At 40.2% G+C, this 19,622-nt stretch overlaps 1 protein-coding gene and 1 long non-coding RNA gene across 4 annotated transcripts in view; one reads left to right on the plus strand and one right to left on the minus strand.

Annotated features, from left to right (window-relative positions):
* The first annotated feature begins 1,500 nt into the window (after nucleotides 1-1,500).
* On the plus strand, nucleotides 1,501-10,239 carry LOC142757919 (uncharacterized). The gene is made up of 3 exons (XR_012883032.1): nucleotides 1,501-1,576; nucleotides 7,135-7,174; nucleotides 10,138-10,239. It is a non-coding gene; the product is annotated as an uncharacterized LOC142757919 (long non-coding RNA).
* The window catches only part of BMPR1B (bone morphogenetic protein receptor type 1B), a 555,987-nt gene continuing 546,416 nt past the window's right edge, over nucleotides 10,052-19,622 (minus strand). For all 3 annotated transcript variants that reach the window (XM_075860653.1, XM_075860655.1, XM_075860652.1), the window contains 4 exons: nucleotides 15,368-15,665; nucleotides 11,799-11,974; nucleotides 11,366-11,496; nucleotides 10,052-10,504 (listed from right to left, as the gene is read on the minus strand). In XM_075860653.1, coding sequence (XP_075716768.1) covers nucleotides 10,379-10,504; nucleotides 11,366-11,496; nucleotides 11,799-11,974; nucleotides 15,368-15,665 — 731 coding nt within the window. In that variant the 3' untranslated portion in view covers nucleotides 10,052-10,378. The remainder of the gene's footprint in view (nucleotides 10,505-11,365; nucleotides 11,497-11,798; nucleotides 11,975-15,367; nucleotides 15,666-19,622) is intronic.

Genomic DNA, 19,622 nt, shown 5'->3' on the forward strand with positions numbered 1-19,622 from the left:
CTGATCATAGATAAGGGTGTGTGTGCAGTGCCTAGATATGCCAGGTGGGGCAGGAGCCGCCAAGGACTGTAAATACTCGGATTGCTAAGAGGGGCATAAGCCGCGGAGTACTGCTTGAACTGTATGCCAGACGGGGCAGGAGGCGTCAAGGGCTGTAAACAGCCGGATTGCCAAACTGGGCGGGAGCCGCTGAATAGACATAAGTGCTGGATTTCCATGCAGGGCACAAGCCATCAAGGGCTGGCAATGACCAGGTTGTAATAATCACCATCAGCCAATGTATATAGTTGCATTTATTAAGAGACTGTGTTATTGCACTTGTAACGTTCAAGAATTCTGCCTCTCTAAGAGAGTTCATCTCCAGTAAAGTTTGAACATTGAATCAACTGTGTCTGCGACATTACATGTACCTGTATAAGGGGGGCCTGCAATTTCTCCTGGTGTGGACTACTTAGTTGCAAACCAGACTTGATAAGTTAGCCACATGCGGCTGCGGTCCCCCCATGCACCCTCTAACACTTGGCGTATTCGGCAGGATGAGTCTCCATGGGTTACCCCTGCATCATCCATGAGTGTACCCACAGTCCCTGTGACAGAGTTCCTGAAATTTGCCGAAGATGTTGTGGGATGGCTAGAAGAAATTGCCCACCGAATATTTGTCCACCGAAAGGCTCTGAAGCAAAGCGGTATGACCAAGTGCCCTGGCAGTCTTGTAGAGGGAGAGACGGTAGAGTTTGTGCTAGTAGAAGGAGAAAAGGGTTACTTGGCTATTGATGTTGCTGTTCCAGGAAGGGCCCCAGTTAAAGTGAATGGGTTTGACCCTCACCAGAAATGGCCACGTCTGTGTTCTTATTCTTATAAGGTGAAGAAAGTGGCCACTGCAGAGAGTTTGAGAGCCAAAAGTTATGCAGTAGTCTGCAAGTCCCATCAACAGATGACCCACTCAGAACTTCCTTTGCAAGTACAGCCAGAATCCGACAAGCCCAGTCTGGCGGGGGCCAGCAGACCTTCCCGTCAGGTACCAACATCAGGACTGAAAGATGGTCCTGTGTGTAGCAATTGGGTGCAGTGCCATCAACTCCAGGGCCCTGGTTTTGGCTTCTGTTTACAGTCCAGAGGGGGGCATGCCCGGCCTGTAGCAATTGCTTCTCAGTTGGTGGCGCCCATGAGGGATGCTGAAGTGGAGTCAGGTACACAGAGATGGGAGATGGTTCTCCCAGCATCCGTGGCAGAAGGACTGAATGCCTGGTGGACAAGAACTGTGAGTGCAGGGGACTGCACTCGTTAAACCCAGGGAACATGTAAGGGGGTCGAATACTGTACTTCCTCTTACGTAAAAGAACTAAGTGTATGCGTTTTATTAAGTCTGTTCCATTGTCTATTTGTTTTGCCTGGTAGGTATTGCATGTGTAATAAATTACCTTGGCCACTAGATGGCTCTATACTGGCAGGAAGAGATAGAAAGAAGGAAGGAGGAAGTGACGTGCAGTGCAGTGTGACTGGAGACAGACTCCGAGGGGCCTGCTCTGAATATGTGAGAAAAGTGGCCCAAACACTGGCACCATGGAGTAAGCAGGTGAGCTTTAAAAGACACACATAGCAAGGGCTTTAGTGAGGGACCTGAAAACCCTGAGTACTGAGTGGTGCTGTACAACTAGGTCCGAGTAATGACGTGGAGATTCAAGCCAGTTTATGGAACATATGGAACGGTGAGCAGTAAAGACTTGTCCTCCTCTTTTGATAGCCAAGGACTGTTCTCCTGAGGACACGAGTGAAGCGACCCCAAGAGATGGTCACCCAGATCATAGATTAGGGTGTGTGTTGCAGTGACTAGATATGCCATTTGGGGTGGGAGCCGCCAAGGACTGTAAATACTCGGATTGCTAAGCGGGGCATAAGCCGCGGAGTACTGCTTGAACTGTATGCCAGACAGGGCAGGAGCCGTCAAGGGCTGTAAACAGACGGGTTGCCAAGCGGGGCGGGAGCCGCTGAATAGGCCTCAGTGCTGGATTGCCAAGTGGGGCAGAAGTCGCTGAATAGGCCTAAGTGCTGGATTTCTAGGTGGGGCGGGAGCCGTCAAGGGCTGTAAACACCCGGATTTCCATGCAGGGCACAAGCCGTCAAGGGGTGGCAATGACCAGGTTGTCATAATCACTATCAGCCAATGTAAATAGTTGCATTTATTAAGAGACTGTGTTATTGCATTTGAATCGTTCAAGAATTCTGCCTCTCTAAGAAAGTTCATCTCCAGTAAAGTTTGAACATTGAATCAACTGTGTCTGCGACATTACATGTACCTGTATAAGGGGGGCCTGCAATTTCTCCTGGTGTGGACTATATAGTTGCAAACCAGACTTGATAAGTTAGCCACATGCGGCTGCGGTCCCCCCATGCACCCTCTAACATATGTGCTATCTGGTTTTCTATGGATTAATTGCTAAAGGAATGCAGAAATAAAAGTGAAACCAGGAAACGCATGAGACGGTAACTGAACATAAAAAACAAGTCTGGGATTGCCATGACTGAAAATTACTCCAATTATTGTTGTGGCATAGAAAACCAATTCTATAAAAAAAAGGTGTGCTTTTCTGTACCTATGACAGTAATGCATGTTGTGGACTGCGCCACATTCACAGCCACAGTGTCCACATAACAGTGATGTTCACATTGCCCCATAACAGTAAGGGTATGTTCACATGCTGAGTCCAAAACGTCTGAAAATACGGAGCTGTTTTCAAGGGAAAACAGTTCCTGATTTTCAGATGTTTTTGAAGCCACTCACGATTTTCGCTGCGTTTTTCGCTGCGTGTTTTTTGGCCGTTTTTGGAGCTTTTTTCAATAGAGTCTATGGAAAACAGCTCCAAAAACGTCCCAAGAAGTGTCCTGCACTTCTTCTTCGCGGCCGTTTTTTTACGCGGCCGTTTTTCAAAACGGCCGCGTAAAAAAACGGCCCATCGGAACAGAATGCAGTTTTTCCCAATGATTTAAATGGGCAGATGTTTGGAGGCGTTCTGTGTGAACATACCCTAATAGCCATAGTTACGTTTTCTCTTCAACAGTGACAACCAGAGACCCCTATGGAAACCAGGGAGAGTGTCTCCCAGTCATAATGTTTTTCCATGGGTACTTGCTACAATGCCCCCAACTAATACCAGCCACAATGGCTCCCACAAAAAACAGCTACATATCCCATCAGGAGAGTGCCCTGTGAAAGTCAAGGAACCTGTCCCATTCTCTCAGGTGGAGCTCACTTTTAGCTTACTTCCATTAAGTGGCTTCTTTCTGCTCTGGGTGTAGCTGTGTTTTATCTTATTATATGATTGGCATTAGCCCTGTGTGAGTTCTAGTGCTCATCATGTCGGGGGGCATTGTGTTGCTCCCCCTATGCAGTGGAGGCAGCTGCATTATAATCAGTTGCCTCTCCCATGCCTCAGTCCTGACAATATATGTACATTTGGGGTGTTCTATGGTTAAATTGTTAAGAAATATTCTGTAAAAAAAACTCATAATCTAGACTACCACTGAAGTATTAGACAACCTATAAGCGCCAAAGCACAGGGAACATAGCACCCAAGAAAAATAAAATAAAATAAATTATATATATATATATATATATATATATATATATATATATATGTATATATGACTACCACATAATGTAAAAAGTAGAAATCTTTATTAATGACAAATAGCAACAATACATGGTAACATGATAGTACATACAAAGTAGATCAATAGAAAAGGTCATGTACAGAGAGCAGCATCAGTAAGGTGTAGATGTTAAATATACCCAAGGGTTAACAGAACACCCATCTCAAAAAATGACGTCCCGTACACTACCTCACCACTAAATACAGAAAAAACAGTGATAGCTAGGTAGTACAATAAATGACTCTCCTGACTAAGCTGGTCTTAGGCGAAACGCGCGTCGAGGCGTTATTTTGTGCCACATCTCTGGATGTTTCCCTTTCTCCTCTACCATGACTCTGGGTACGTTTTCTTACATATCCCTCTGGTTGTCTATTTAGCCTTGCTACTGTTGCATTGGTGCATTGCTATATTTAGGCTTTGCTTATACTGTAACGTCCATGGTCGCTGACCCCGAACTCCTTCCATCCAGTTGACGCCCTTCTCTCCAGAGATGTCTGCACATACAGCCGTCCTGTTCCACAGTGACCACCAGGGTGCGCTCGCGAGCTCAGTCCAGACTTAAGAAGCCAAAGTGCATGCAGGTGGGCGATTGAGCTCATTGCTCCCAGCGCACCCTGGGCTATAAGAAGGGCTGTACCCCTTCCTCCCATGCCTGAGCATTGTTGTCATACCCAAAGTTTGTTTATGCAAATGGTCTCCTAGTATTTTCCAGTTCCCAGTGTTCCCCGTACCTGTATCCTGTATCCCGTGCTATCCTGGTCAAGTGCCGTGCTGAGCTGTAGTCGTGCTGTGCTGTATTCCATGCCTGTCCTGCTACTCCACGCTTGACATCTACCTGCTGCCTAGTCCCAGCCGAGCCTGCCTTGCTACTGTCCGAGCTGCCACAGGTACACTATACGAACTATAGACTGTGACCTGCGCCCTGTTGGCCAGCTGCCATACCGTCAAGGTGGTACGACCCAGTGGGTCCACAAACGCAACGTGATATATACATTTACCATCAGTGATAACTTATTTCCTATACCTATAGTGATTTATTGTACTAACTAGCTATTGCTATATTTTCTGTAGTTAGTGGTGAGGTAGTGTATGGGACGTCATTTTTTGATATAGGTTGTTCTGCTAGCCCTTGGGTATATTTAACATCTATACCTTACTGATGCTGCTCTCCGTATATGACCTTTTTTATTGATCTTCTTTGTATGCACTGTCATGTTACCATGTATTGTTGCTATTTACTTTTTACATTACGTGGTAGTCATATATATATATATATATATATATTTATTTATTTTTTCTTTTTTTTCTTGGGTGCTATGTTCCCTGTGCTTTTGCACTTATAGGTTGTCTACTAGTTTTGTAGTGAACCCCTTTTTTTTTTTTTGTGGAGGTTTTTTGTAGGTTTATACCTCTGAAGTCTTACCTGGCACATCGGCATCATTATGGTGAGCTACCGCTTGGATAGCCCTGTTTATTCACTGTTCCAGAAGTATCGAGAGTAAACAACGATTGCTCCTCACTCCCTGTATTACTTACAACCCATAAAGATAGTGGGGCGATCCTTAAATAACGACGGAATTAGTGGATCTCTAAAGTTGAGTAATGTTTCCAGGTAATACCTCAGAGGTGGGAGGGGGCATCCTAGTTATACAACACACATTAAGAGTAGGGATGCACGATGCATCGAAACTTTGATACTGTTTCAATACCGTTATTTTATGTATTTCGATACTAAGCTGTGCGGCCGCACAGCTTAGCATTGTAACACGTGAATGTATGAGAGCGGAGGTAATACAGTCATAGCCCCGTTCCAGTGCGCGCGGCCAGCATGAGGTGATGCAACCAGCGCCGCACTAATGAGCAGCGGCACTGCAAAACACCCCCATGTTTTTTGTTCAGTGCCTGCGCTCATTAGTGCAGCGCCGGCCACATCACCTCATGCTGACCGCGCGCGCACTTGTTGTCTGGAGCGGGGCAATGGCAGTATTACACAGCCGCATCCCCTCATCTCCACCGCTATTCCCCTGCATGCTGCGATCAAAGCGGACCGCAGCATTCAGAGGAAAATGAGAAGGGGGGATGCCCCTTGGATCGTGTCACAGGGACTCCCTGTGACGCGATTGACGGACATACCATTTATGGGCAGACAGCCCCGGGGTCCATTGAAGGACCCCGGGGCTGTCTTCCCATATTTCCTGTTGTTAGGGCATACTGAGGTATGTCCTAACAACTAACTATCCATACACAGGCTCATGTACTGGCTTATAGATATAGGCCAGTACATTAAAGTTTAAAAAAAAAGTTAAAACATAAAGTAATGTAAATTAAAAAAATACACATACACATTTTTTACAATAAACATTAATATAAGCCTCATTACATAAAATATTCACATATTCGGTATTAGCGCAGCCGTAATAACCTGCACAACTAATTTTTTGCGTCATTTATGATGTGTGCACTATAAAAAAATAAAATAAAAACTGCTTTCTTTCACTTATTAATGTGAGGCACATGGTATTATTAATTTTGAGCCTCCATGTTCCTCACATTAATAGTAATTAACCCCATCATGTACCTCACACATTAACCCAATGTTGTCCATTATGACTGAGGAACATGATTGGGTTAATTACTATTAATGTGAGGCACATGAAGGTTCAAAATTCATCACGCCACGTGCCTCACATCAGAAAATGGAAGAACTTATTTTTTTTTTCTTACTGTTGGCAAAGTATCGTTTTAGTATCGAAAATCGCAATACTACACAAAGTATCGGTATCGAAGTCCAAATTCTGGTATCGTGACAACCCTAATTAAAAGTTTTGCCCAAAATATTATTAAAAGTTTCTTTGGGATAGGGAATTTTCTTGTGTTTTATCAGCTTTATACAGGGTTGTACTGGACCACCAGAGAACCAGAAGATCCTCCGGTGGGCCCAGGCAGAAAACATCCCTATATTTCTTATGCGATGATTCACAAATTACCTGTTAGACTATGAAAAAAATGAAAAGCGGACATGTACATATTCTATATTGATGGAGGGTGGGCCCTCAGAATAATCTCCTCTGATGGCCCCAAGGAGCCCCAGACGCTGGCTTTATAGCTTTAGGTTTCTACAAACCTGTTCTACCTACTATATTAAGCTTATAGCTTATCCAGTAGTCTAATAAACAACAAATAAGAATAACATTATTTCATTTCTAAAATTAAACTGCATTCAACATTGATAATTACATGTTCTAAATTACAATAAAAACTTAAGTGACTGTGAAGTAAGAATATCCATTGAAAACCTATAATGAATCCACACTAGAGATACAGTATGTATGTGTGTGTGTATAGCATATAAACCACTGTAGGTCATGGAATGAAGATATGCTTTTATTGGTTTTAACTGGAACCCTGGAGGCTAAAAGCATCATTTAAAGTCCAGAATTGATTGTCTGGATTCTCAGACTTTACTACTATTGTCATTTACAGCCACAGTCGCTATCCCGGATGATTTAAGGCTTCGTTCCAGGTAACCCTTTCTCTTCATTTTAATGGATCTCAATGACTTTTCTGACAGAAGCAATCATCTTCATGATATATTGGACAGTAGCTTACATCAAAATGCTCATTATTTTTAATATTATCCTGCATGGGTATTGGCATGTGCGCTGAGAAACCTAGTTATAAATATATGTTAGAACATTGCCTAGTTATGTGCAGAAAGAAAGTTATGTATTGAGCTGTGTGACTCTGTACAAGGCACGACTCAAGTAGGACCACATTAAGGTATGTTCACACGCAGTGACCAAAAACGTCTGAAAATACAGAGCTGTTTTCAGGCAAAAACAGCTCCTGATTTTCAGACATTTTGTAGCAACTCGCGTTTTTCACAGCGTATTTTACGGCCGTTTTTGGAGCTGTTTTTCAATGGAGTCAATTAAAAACGCTTCCAAAAACGTCCCAAGAAGTGACATGCACTTCTTTTTCGCGGGCGTCTTTTTACGCGCCGTATTTTGACAGCGACGCTTAAAATTACACCTCGTGGGAACAGAACACTGTAATACCCATTGAAAGCAATGGGCAGATGTTTGTAGGCGTATTAGGGGCGTTTTTTTAGGCGTAATTCAAGGCGTAAAATGCCCGAATTACATCTGAAAACACTGCGTGTGAACATACCCTAACTATAATCATGCTGCATGTTCCACTTAATGCAGATGAATAGACGCAGACCACAAGAATCTCAGGTGGATTGTTAGTATTCTTTTGCATGTCTGGTCCGAGATGTTTCATTCTCATTAACCCTTTCCCCCTGCTTGCATTCTGGGCCCTAATGTCCAAGCCAATTTTTACATTGTCACATTCAAAGAGCTGTAACTTTTTTATTTTTGCGTCGGCATAGCTGTATAAGGTCTTGTTTTTTGCGGGACGACTTACAGTTTTTATTGGTACCATTTGAGAGTAGATGCGACTTTTTGATCACTTTTTATCAAATTTTTTTAAAGTCAGGATTAACAGAAAACAGCAATTTTTCCATTGTTTTTTATTTTATTTTTTACGGCGTTCACAATGCGGGTTAAATAATGTAACAGCTTTATAGTCGGGGTCGTTACGGACGCGGCGATACCAAATATGTGTAACTTTTTTGCTTTATTGTAGTTTTTTTTAATAGTAAAGCATTTTGTAAGGGGAAAAAGTGGGTTTTTCATTTTTTTTGTTTCACTTTTTTTTTTTTATTAACTTTATTAAACTTTTTTACTTTTTTACTAGTCCCACTAGGGGACTTCACTATCCTCCGATCGCTATTATAATACACTGCAATACTTTTGTATTGCAGTGTATTACTGCCTGTCCGTTTAAAACGGACAGGCATCTGCTAGGTCATGCCTGCGGCATGATCTAGCAGGCATTCGCTCCAGGCAGACCTGGGGGTCTTTATTAGACCCCCGGCTGCCATAGAAGACACAGACACTCGGCGATTTTATCGCCGGGTGTCAGTGAGATGAGAGGGAGCTCCCTCCCTCTCTCCAAAACCATTCAGATGCGGTGCTCGCTATTGTGCACCGCATCTGAAGGGTTAAACGGGTGAGATCGATACTAATATCGATCTCACCCGGCAGAGCAGGGACGCTCCCAGCCCTCAGCTGCCTCTGGCAGCTGAGAGAAGGGAGATTTCACGGCTCCCTGCTCTGTTTACTTTATTCTACAGCAGCGACGTAGAATAGCGGCGCTCTAGAATAAAGCCCACTAATGACCGCCGTAAAAAGACGTATCGGCGGTCATTAAGGGGTTAACTAAAGCTAATAAAAACTGTAAAACCATTAAAAAGGTAGTGATTAATTGTCAAGAATAGTATTCTTAGACCAGTACAATTCTCATTTCCATTACTGTGTATCTGTGACATATCTCTATGTACCCCAATGTGAAATTGGTTAATGTTTATTTATTAATGTAGAGATTGTCCTTAAAGGGGGATTACAGTTTCCAAAATCAGAGTTTTCAAATATGTTTTTATACCATTTCCTCATGGTATGCAAGATCTCTGCTTGCAGTCATTCAATAGGAATCTTTATTAATCACTTCCAGTGGATATTAATCTGTCCTGGTCGTCTGATGATCATACAGGTGTACAACTTGTTACAACTATGCTGTAAATGTAAATTCACACAAAGTGGATTTGCTGCAGAAAATTATTGAAGCAAATCCGCAGCAAGTCGCAAAGAAATCCACAGCGGCAAATCCACACCAAATTGTGCGGATTTGTTTTGTCTACAAAAATTGAAAACCAACAATATACTCACCTCTCCTGGTGCTCCAAAGAAAACGCTTTGCTGGTCTCTGGTATACCTGGCCCTCAGCGATGTAATGGCGTCACGTGACCTATGCAGCCTGTGATTGGCTGCAGCAGACTCATATTGAGACAACACATCATTTCTGGAGGTTGGGAGGACAGAGAGCGGGGGACCAGGGAAGTGTTGCCATGGGAGCCCAAGGGGAGGTGAGAATAGTGTTTTTTTTTTATTTTATACTCATTTTATTCTTGACTTGAAGAGCTTTCTGCGGATCTAGAGGTTATACGCAAAACAATATCCACAACAATAGGATTTGCTTGCAGATGTCTTCTTCCCCATTAAAGGGATAAAGGAAAGGAAAGGGTATATTTGTAAGTCTTGATTACAGTATGGCCACATGGCCATTTGCTTTCTGGAAAATAAAACTATTATTTTGGATGAAAGTAATTTGTATTACCCTGTGCTCATGCATCGAATTTGCCAAGGAATCATCTCACAGGAAAAACAGGATTGGAATGAAAATTCAGCATGAGATTTTTTCAATTCTGACATGGTCACAAATGTTGTAATTGAAATTCTGCCATTATATCATGACATTAGACATACAGTATATCAAATTTTAGTTTACATCAGTTTTTATTATCAGAAGATTAAAGAAATCTGTCTTTTGTTTCAAACATTAAAAACGTATTTGCTTTCACAGAAAGCAACATGCTAATTCTTTTATCTAGTCATTGAAGCCATGTTTCCTGGGTACACCATCTTGAGTCATGGAGGTCTACAGATTGTCCAGCTTCTCACTGGCGAGTCCCCACCAGCCTCTACATTTGTGGTGTTCAAGGTAATCATAAATGTTCAATGTTTACAAATGCAGTTTCTCTTTAGGGTTTTCAGTCACAAAAAATGAGTCAATTTTCTTGGGTATAAAGTAGTCATGTATCAAGTCAGAGCTTGATGTCTTGAGACTCTGACATTTTGGCTAGTGTCTTCTTCACTCGTAGAGCTGTGAGGCGAGAGGCTGGGTTGTGGGCCCAACACTCTGTCATCAGTTTTCCCATCTGTCTCAGGCACTACAGACAGAAAACAGGGTTCAGTATGGTAAAATAATGAAGATGAAGTTCCAAATATTAGTATCAATCTTTACGGAAAGCAAAATTCGTTCAACAGACCCCAATGTTAGGTTTCACTCGACTGTTCCATAACTAATAGATTTTGTCAGCATTTTAAGTCTAAAAGCTTTGATGGAATTTTATTTAAAGTTGTTTTTTTAATGGAACTATGAAAGTCATGGAAAGTGTGGAAAGATTTAAAGCGGATCTGTCATCAGACTATCCTGCCCTATGTAAGAGAAGCATAGTGTGGGGACAGGTCCGCTCTCCTATTAGCCCAAAAAGCTAATATTTTGCCATTTGGATAACTGGAGCTATTAAGAATTCAGTGGACTAAAAGTTATACGGTAGTAGTATAGTAATTTTTTTGTCCTTTATGGTACATTGGTCTATGCCATTCAATGGTCATTTTTGCCTTTCTTTAGATCAACTGGTTTTTGTAAGTATAAAAGATTGAACTTGATGGTCTGTTCAGGTAATTGGTAGGTTGTAATACAAAGGAAGGAGATAAGGGAAGGAGATTATAGGAAACCTATTTCCCATTTTTATTTTTTCTATGAAAGCATCGACAGAGGTTTGAGGTATAAACTTGATAAACACCTTCTAAGACTTATCAGTGAAGACTTTACATCTTAATTCCCATGTTAGCCAAATATTCATCATTCTGTGATATATAAAATTAGGTCATTCACAAAAGCACTGGAATATTCCATGTAGATTGGAGAAGAACATTTTAATAACATCTATCAGAAAATGTAGATTATATCATATAACTAAACAAATCACATAAGATCTAGAAGGTTTCAAGTCCCCCTCCCATACCTCATCACTGCTCCATCTGTTCGGAAATGAGGGTCGCAACCTCCGGATACAGACAATTTCCCTCATGTCTTCATAAGACGGGTCGGTTGGTACAACATCATGATAGGGCAGCTGGTATTCTTCTAATATACCTGGAAAAAGAAAGACATTATGAAATTATATTTTGTTTTCACTTTCCCGTGGATTATTTCTACAAGGATTCAGGCTGATGTAAGAATTTCTATTCTGCAATAAGGAAAATCAAGTGTTTATTTGTTCTTGCCAACTGTTCATTAAGGAGGTTACTTCCTACAGACACAAATCATTGGTTATAGATTTGCAAGCTCAGAGTTATCAGAAATGGAGCTTTAAAGAGAGTTCGGTAAAGCTATATTATTTACTACCTTCCTATGTATAAAAGATTAGAATAAGATGATTATATTGATTTGCTTACCTCCAGATATGCATCTTCTTGCAACTTCCCAGAGGATGAGTCCAAAGCTGTACATGTCTGCCATTATATATGACTGGAAGTGGTTCCTATTCAAGGTCTCATCAAGAACCTCAGGAGGCATGTAGCGTTTGGTGCCGACTCTTGTATTTGGGGGAATGTCCACTTCATTGGTATCACTGCAATTAAAAATACAGAAAGTATATGTGAACATGACAATGCAAACAGTGAAAATCCGACTATTCTATTTCTATTCTGCCCACTAAGTGGAAACAAGCTTTACGGATTGGGTTTGCATGGTCGAGCAATCACAAGTTACCTGATATCATTGCTTTACCATTTGGAAGTGTGAAGAAAGAATATTTTCGAGGAACGTTAAAATAATAAATCCCTGATCGAATTATTTTATGAGTACGCCCATATAATGCCACCGATATTCATTTGATATTCAAATTTAAAATTCTTAGCAGCTCTGCAGAATAAAATATGTGGGGATGTGAAATAACCATTATTATCTTACAGAGCAGCTCTCCATTCTAAGTCATAGTGGGGGACCCCCCACTATGACATCTATATGTCCTAGTAGGGTATATGGACAGGGGTTGTCCTTCAATATGATGTGGTACAAGATCTAATATTACACAGATTCTATGCTGGGGCACCATTTACTTTAATAGTACATACAAGAATAGGAAGGCATGTCTGTTTGGAACTTTGATGGCTTTAAAATTGGCTATCCGTGTTTGACAATCCTTTTTTTGTTAGGAGGGTCTGCCGATAATAAGCTGTTCACAGGATCTTTTGATGCTAGGACCCCAGTGCGGGAATATAGCCGAAAGTGTTTAATTCCCCTACAGCACCACCACAAGTGAAAATGCCGCATTACACAGTTCCCATTGAAATCAGTGGGCTGTCCTTGTAATACGTGGACACAACGGGTCCTCCAGAGTGAGAGACACTCCTTTTAGCTACTGTTCACCGTGGCTCATATAGTAAAGCCATGAAAAGGATACCCCTCTTTATTAACTATATTTTTAAAGATGGATTTTGTAAACCAGACAATTCCTGTAAGTGTATACTGCACCTTTATGTATTTCTAAACATCATAAAGTTATTATATGGCTGAAGCTATATTATGCAGAAGTTCTTCTATTCATACCGCACGTTTAATCTGAAGTGTGGGTGTATGTGATCAGTCTAAACAGAAATCTATCACTGTCAGAATCCTAGTTACATTGGCCTGCTAGTGCAATAACAGGAGGAATAACAATAGTTTCTCCTTTTCCAGTGAACCAGGAGCACAATGGAGAGACTTCCTTTCCCCAGGCTAGATTTAAGTATTCAAATGTGCAGCCACAATTAGACATAGAACTCAGTAGGTATCAGCTCCATTTCTGACATTTCATTAGCATTTGACTAAACCCCAACGACAGCTACAACAATGAAATCTTTACGGAACACAGGAACAGATTTCTTCTGAACTAAAAACTACACTTTGATGTAAAAGAAAGGACAGTTTTCCGCCCTGCCTCGATACCACTGTATTAGCCTTTTGTCGAGGTTCCTTAGTCGAGATTTTGTTTTGATGCACAATTGGACCGTGTAAATAAAACACAAGTTATATGTTTCTATTGTTTTTTTACTCTCGCCTTGTTCTTAATGTCGGAGTGAGAATGTCTCCTAATACCTATTTTATTCAATTCGATTTTAATAGGATGGAATGACTCGGAGAATAGATAACAACACATACATTAGTGTTTGTGTTCCTAATTTATAAGCAATTTTGAAGAGCATATCAATTAACGTGAATGTAGAATAATAAAATTAATCTTTAATGAAGGAATTATAGAGAAAATTAGGTCACAATTCCAGAGCAGGAAAGTAATAGCAGAATCACACTTCATTGTTTTCTGGAACTTTGCAAATTACTGCCAATTCCAATAATATTTACCTAGTCAATGGGTAATTGTTGGTGAGAAGAGTTTTGGGGAACCCATTATCTGTGTGACCCTACATTCCTATTGTTGCCAACTACCCCACCAGAATTTTGAGGAGAGGTTGTCTAGTATAGATTCTAGATAAAAGCATAATTATTTATTTCTCATTGTTTTTACATAGCACCAAAATATTCTGCCGCATTGTACAGCGATCATCACTCACATTTGTCCCTGCTCCCAAATGGGGATGCACTTAGGGGAAGGTTTTCTAGTACCCACAATCTCCTAACTGAGCTTTTACGAGGAAAACGTAAATTTGAATTAAATTCTTTCTGCTGCCACTATTGGGTGCTCTCTGCATACCTAGTTATTATTGTTTAATAGGAGTTGCGTAAATCCCTACACAGTTTGCTCCCTCAAGTGGCAGCTACCGGTAGAGAGAATGTTACCATTTAACTGGAAGGTTGTATAAAGGGAAGCACAGGATATGGAGCTTTGACCAGTATAAGAATTCTGGACCTACACATAATGAATAAAATTCAACTAAAGGTAGACTTTCCTGCTCTAGACCAGCACCACCATCGTACCTTTCACCATCCAAAACAATATAAAAAAACACATACTGTGGTTGATAATAGTTGATTATTTTATGTGTTAACCAAAAAACCACTCTACACCTCCAGGTATGTTAGATATTAACCCATAGCCAGCTTAGACCACTATGGCTAATGGATATTTAATATTAACATCTTCATCACCCAAGAGCACCAACGATATTAGTTATTAACTGCTAAGCCATTCTAGATTGACAGGGATATTAGATATTAACTCATTACCACCATGGATAATGGATATTAATATTAACCTCTTCATCGCCCAAGACTACCAGACATACCAGATATCAACCACTAGTACAATGAGTATTACGGGAAAACTATCACTAACTTCTAAACAAATGCATGCTTAAAGTTTTCAAAGTTACAAAGTTTGTATAGTGAGTATAATCAGCACCATACACATGGAAACTCCGCTTTAAAAATCTTGCCTTTGCCCCTTGAATGTGGCTCACAATCTGAATTCCTTATGGCGCACACACGACAGGCAGTTAATAGGAAGCTATTTAACCTATCGGTATGTTTTTGGATGTGAGCACTTTGGAACGTAACTATCACACAGAAGGGTTATTATTAACGTCATAGTTCAACTTTCATAAAGGCTTGATTTATAGGAATCTCCGACCCTGGTATTGATCGATAAATGAACAGAATATGGCCTGGCCCCTTTTGTATAGATTATTTAGGCAGTTGGGTCATGAATAAATAACTGTACATATGTTGTGTAACTGCTGTTAATTCTGCCGCAGCCTAACTAGAATTCTGTTTCTTATATTATCAAGTCATTTCTATTCAGTCATTACATTTTTTAGTCCTCTGCGTACAAATGATGCAGTTTCTACAGTGTAAGACATCACTGACAAATCGAGGAAGAGCGATCATTTCATTGACTCAGAGAGAGAGCTGAAGGAGGGGGAGTATGAGAAGACAGAACAAGAGGGAGTTCAAAGACATTGGTTACGCTTCAGTGAACTAGCAAATAACATATTATGCACTAACCTAATTATCTTATATTACTAACCTAATGAATTTTACTGCTAATCCCAGGTCTGCTATACAGCACGTTCCATTTTTCTTCACCAATATGTTCTTGCTTTTAAGGTCCCGGTGGGCTATTGCTGGCTTCCCCTTTGTCCCAAATATTTCGGTATGCAAGTGGCAGAGCCCACTGACAGATGAGTAAGCCAGTTTCAGCATGGCTTTTGTATCAAGCGTGGTCGACTTCAGGTAATCGTAGAGCGAACCATTTTCATGGTAATCTGTGATCAGGTACAGTTGTGTCCAGGATCCTGTTCCTTTAATATCAGCAGCAATGAACCCTAGAAAAGAAAGTTTTTAAAATGATGGTCACAGTGGATAGTGGGAAAGCAGAAATCTTTAGTCCTAAATAATTAAATACAATGCATAGAGATATAATCATTAACCAATAATATTACTTCTTCTTGCTATCAGATAACTGACCTGTATGGAAAAAAAACCGTCAACTTTATAATGGACTCACAAGTTAATACATACTGCATTATATAAGTAGAGCTATACTGTATTGATATGAGCTAAATATGGCAATTTTGACATTTTTAATTCCCTAAAACAGTAGAAAAACATAATCCATTTTAATGGTGTTGGATAAACTGCTAAAAACCCAGGACCTGAACCATTTAACTGAATTATATGAAGGAAAATGCTCCCATCTGCTGGAAATATGAGGCTACAACACTTCATATGCCGAGGTGCCCACAACGACCTGATAAGAAGAATTCCTAGATCAGTAAATGTATCCATTATCACACCTTAATATGTCTAGGCTTGGAATACACTTGTGTTTTTAGGGGGAACATTTTTGCCCTATAAAGCATCCAAATGGATGAGACTTTAACTGTTGTGACATTATGGTTGCTGCTGTATTCTCTAAATCTATGTCACACATAATAGATATCTGGTGGAGGTATCCCCTATAGTGAACCGTCTAGTTACATTTTTTTACATTTATATATTTTTTTTAATTTTCCTTTGCATCAATAGGGGTAAAACAAAGTTCTATAGTTTACCCATATCCTTCCCCTTTCTCCTATCCCTTGGTTGAACTTTTTTAATCCGTACTAACTATGTAACGATGTATGTCACTATGTATGTAGTTTACCCCTTAAGGACCTGGCTATTTTAGGCTTTCAGAACCAAGCATTTTTATTTCATGTTTTCATCAACGCATTCAAAGAGAAATTACTTTTTTATGCTTTCGTCGACAACGCTGTATGAATTCTTGTTTTTTACAGGGCGAATTGTAGCTTTTATTGGCACCATTTTAAGGCACAAATAACTTATTGGTTAATTTTTATTACGATTTTTGTGGGGGTAATAGAAAAAAACCAGAATTCTGCTGTTGTTCTTTTGCCGCCATGGACCGTGTGGTATAAATAACATGTTAAATTTATTCTAGGAGTTGGTACTATTACGGTGATAAAATGTATATAGTTTTCTTCTGTTTTACTACCTTTGCTAAATACTTAGTATTCCAAAGCATTATTGCCTGTCAGTATAAAACTGACAGGCAAACCTAATAGGCCTGCAGTATGACTCCATTAATGTCGCTTTCGCTATTGACTGTGGGATCTAAGGGGTTAACTAAGCCGGTCAGTTAGGCCCGGGCCGCCCCGCTCACTCCCTGAAACTGTGTTCATGCTTCCAGCGAGGAGTAGGCAAGGTGAGAGAAAGGGAGCCCCAGAACATCTTGAGGGTACCAGAGGACATAGGGGCACCAGTGTACGCCGATTCATGTCCTAATAGAAAGTGGCACTTTCCATTCGGACAGGAAAAGGCAGCACTGTGACAGGAAGGGGTTAAAGAATATTGAAACATTCCTCATGAAACAATTAAACAATCTAGTGAAAATCTATAAATGTACAGTCTCTCATCTTGTTTTATGTTTGATATACGTAATTAGATAAAATACCTATAGAATACTTCCGGCTTGAACGTCTAATATTCTGTAGCCTTGAATATATGTATGATTAATAACATGCTTAAAGGGGTAAAGACTTAAACTTATTTTATTTATACAGTCCTGGCTTTGGCTTAAAAAAAAAATCATCATAAACTGCACCGTGTGAACAAGGCCTATAGCTGGCCATGCGCTAGAGATTTTGGACAGCCGAAAACGCCTTTTAAGACGATTTTCTGACAAATGAGTGAGACAGACGTGTGATCTGCTTTGTTGATGGATTTTTTTCAGTCCTTGTCAGGTGCAGTATTGTAAAGTTTATGTCAAATGACTGATCTGCATTCCATAAATAGGAGCCCAGAAAGTCCACAGATCAAGGCAGGTATTGATCAGTGATTGTTGTTTAAACTTGTGGCGTTATCCAAGATGACAACGTTCACAGACCGACCATGAACAACAAGTCGTTCAGAGAAAGGCCGGGAGAAATCCTTAATGTATGGCCAACCTAATATTTATTCGTAAGAACTATTCAGAAAAACCAAAGTAGCATAATCTGCTGCCTTCAGTCAGTGACTGCACACATTGGCAGTTCTCAATGACTGTAACAAGCTCCTTGATGTCAGCTCAATGTCCCATGATAAGCCGATCATCACTGACTCACCATAAAGAAACATCACTTTATAACTTTTATTTTTTCATACACTTTTTGAATGTTTGAAGTCTCTTAAACTGTATCCTTTCTGCTTACAGCTGTAGCTTGCGGGGACCAATGTGCAGGTCAACAATATAATCCTTTCACTATAAATAGAATACAAACTGATTCCGTTTTTTGCCCGATTTTGTTGTGGTGAAAGATCACATTACTCTGGTTGACATTTCTGAGTGTGTGAAACATAAGCTTGTCATGATGAGCGATTAGCCTGAAAGGCCGGAAGAATAATCTCTACTTTGTCCATATGTCATATCGTGCACCACATATGGTTGTGGTCTGTATTAAACTGCCAGCCTGTCCAAATGGCTCTATGATTGCAAAAAGCACGTGCTATCCCCAGAATATGAATAGCAAGGAAGATTGGCCAGCATGTTTTAATATGTCTATTATGTATGAATCACTAGTTACCCATTAGCGGTTTGTTATCCGAGATAATTTTCCTCAATGTGCGCTATCATTATATGTCTAGGTAAAAGTTATTTTCTGCAGCTGATGGATGCAAACTTTCATGAAATTAACAAAAGACAAACTAAAAATCAAAATTGGAAAATTTGCTAGCTGCTGCAACATGATACAGGCAGGATGCTCAGAGCTAATAGTCAGAAGAGGCAGCAGGGGAGAGAGACTACAGATAGAGAATACAGTTGCCCTATTGTTAAAAATATGACTCCCACCACTGTTGTCCTGGGAAGGGATAGGGGGCGTGTAATGGAACTACTGCCTGACTATCCGGTTATAAAAAATAGGTGTGTGTGTAATGTGTATATCAGTGTGTAATGTATGTGTGTGTGTGTGTGTGTGTGTGTGTTTGTATGTGTGTAATGTGTATACCAGTGTGTAATGTATGTGTGTGTGTGTGTGTGTGTGTGTGTGTGTGTGTGTGTGTGTGTGTGTGTGTGTGTAATATATATATATATATGTGTGTGTGTGTGTGTGCGTGTGCGTGTGCGTGTGTGTGTGTGTGTGTGTGTGTGTGTGTGTGTGCGTGTGTGTAATGTATATATGTATGTGTAATGTGTATATCAGTGTGTAATATATATATATATATATGTGTGTGTGTGTGTGTGTGTGTGTGTGTGTGTAATGTATATATGTGTGTGTAATGTATATACATGTGTGTAATGTGTGTACATGTATGTAATATGTATACGAGTGCAAAGCGCATACATGTGTATGTAATATGTGTATATGCATGTGTATGTTATATTTATTGGAATGTATTTAATGCCTATGTATATGTATATGTTTTGCGATGTGTATACACGTGAAAATATATATGGTGGTATTCTTGAGGTGTGCTGCATATGGTGCTATTATTTGTTTGTATAGATATATATATAATTTTTTTTACAGTATACATGCATACGGTGTGGCAGTATTATGTAAGACCACAGTGGGATGTACAGTATTGCAGCAGTATTTCTGCAAATTTTTACATTGTAAAAAGTGGCAACTTTTGAGCAATATAGTCATATTCATAGATATTTGGTATAGCTAAAAATGGTGAGATATGTCTATAACAGAAAATTGTGGACCATTGGATACGATAGAGTGGTTTAAAGGGAGTCCACAAGACTATTGCCCAAGGGCCCACACAGATCTGGAGCTAGCCATGGCTTTGATATA

Source organism: Rhinoderma darwinii, chromosome 1 (genome assembly GCF_050947455.1).
Source record: "Rhinoderma darwinii isolate aRhiDar2 chromosome 1, aRhiDar2.hap1, whole genome shotgun sequence".
NCBI classification, from domain to species: domain Eukaryota; kingdom Metazoa; phylum Chordata; class Amphibia; order Anura; family Rhinodermatidae; genus Rhinoderma; species Rhinoderma darwinii.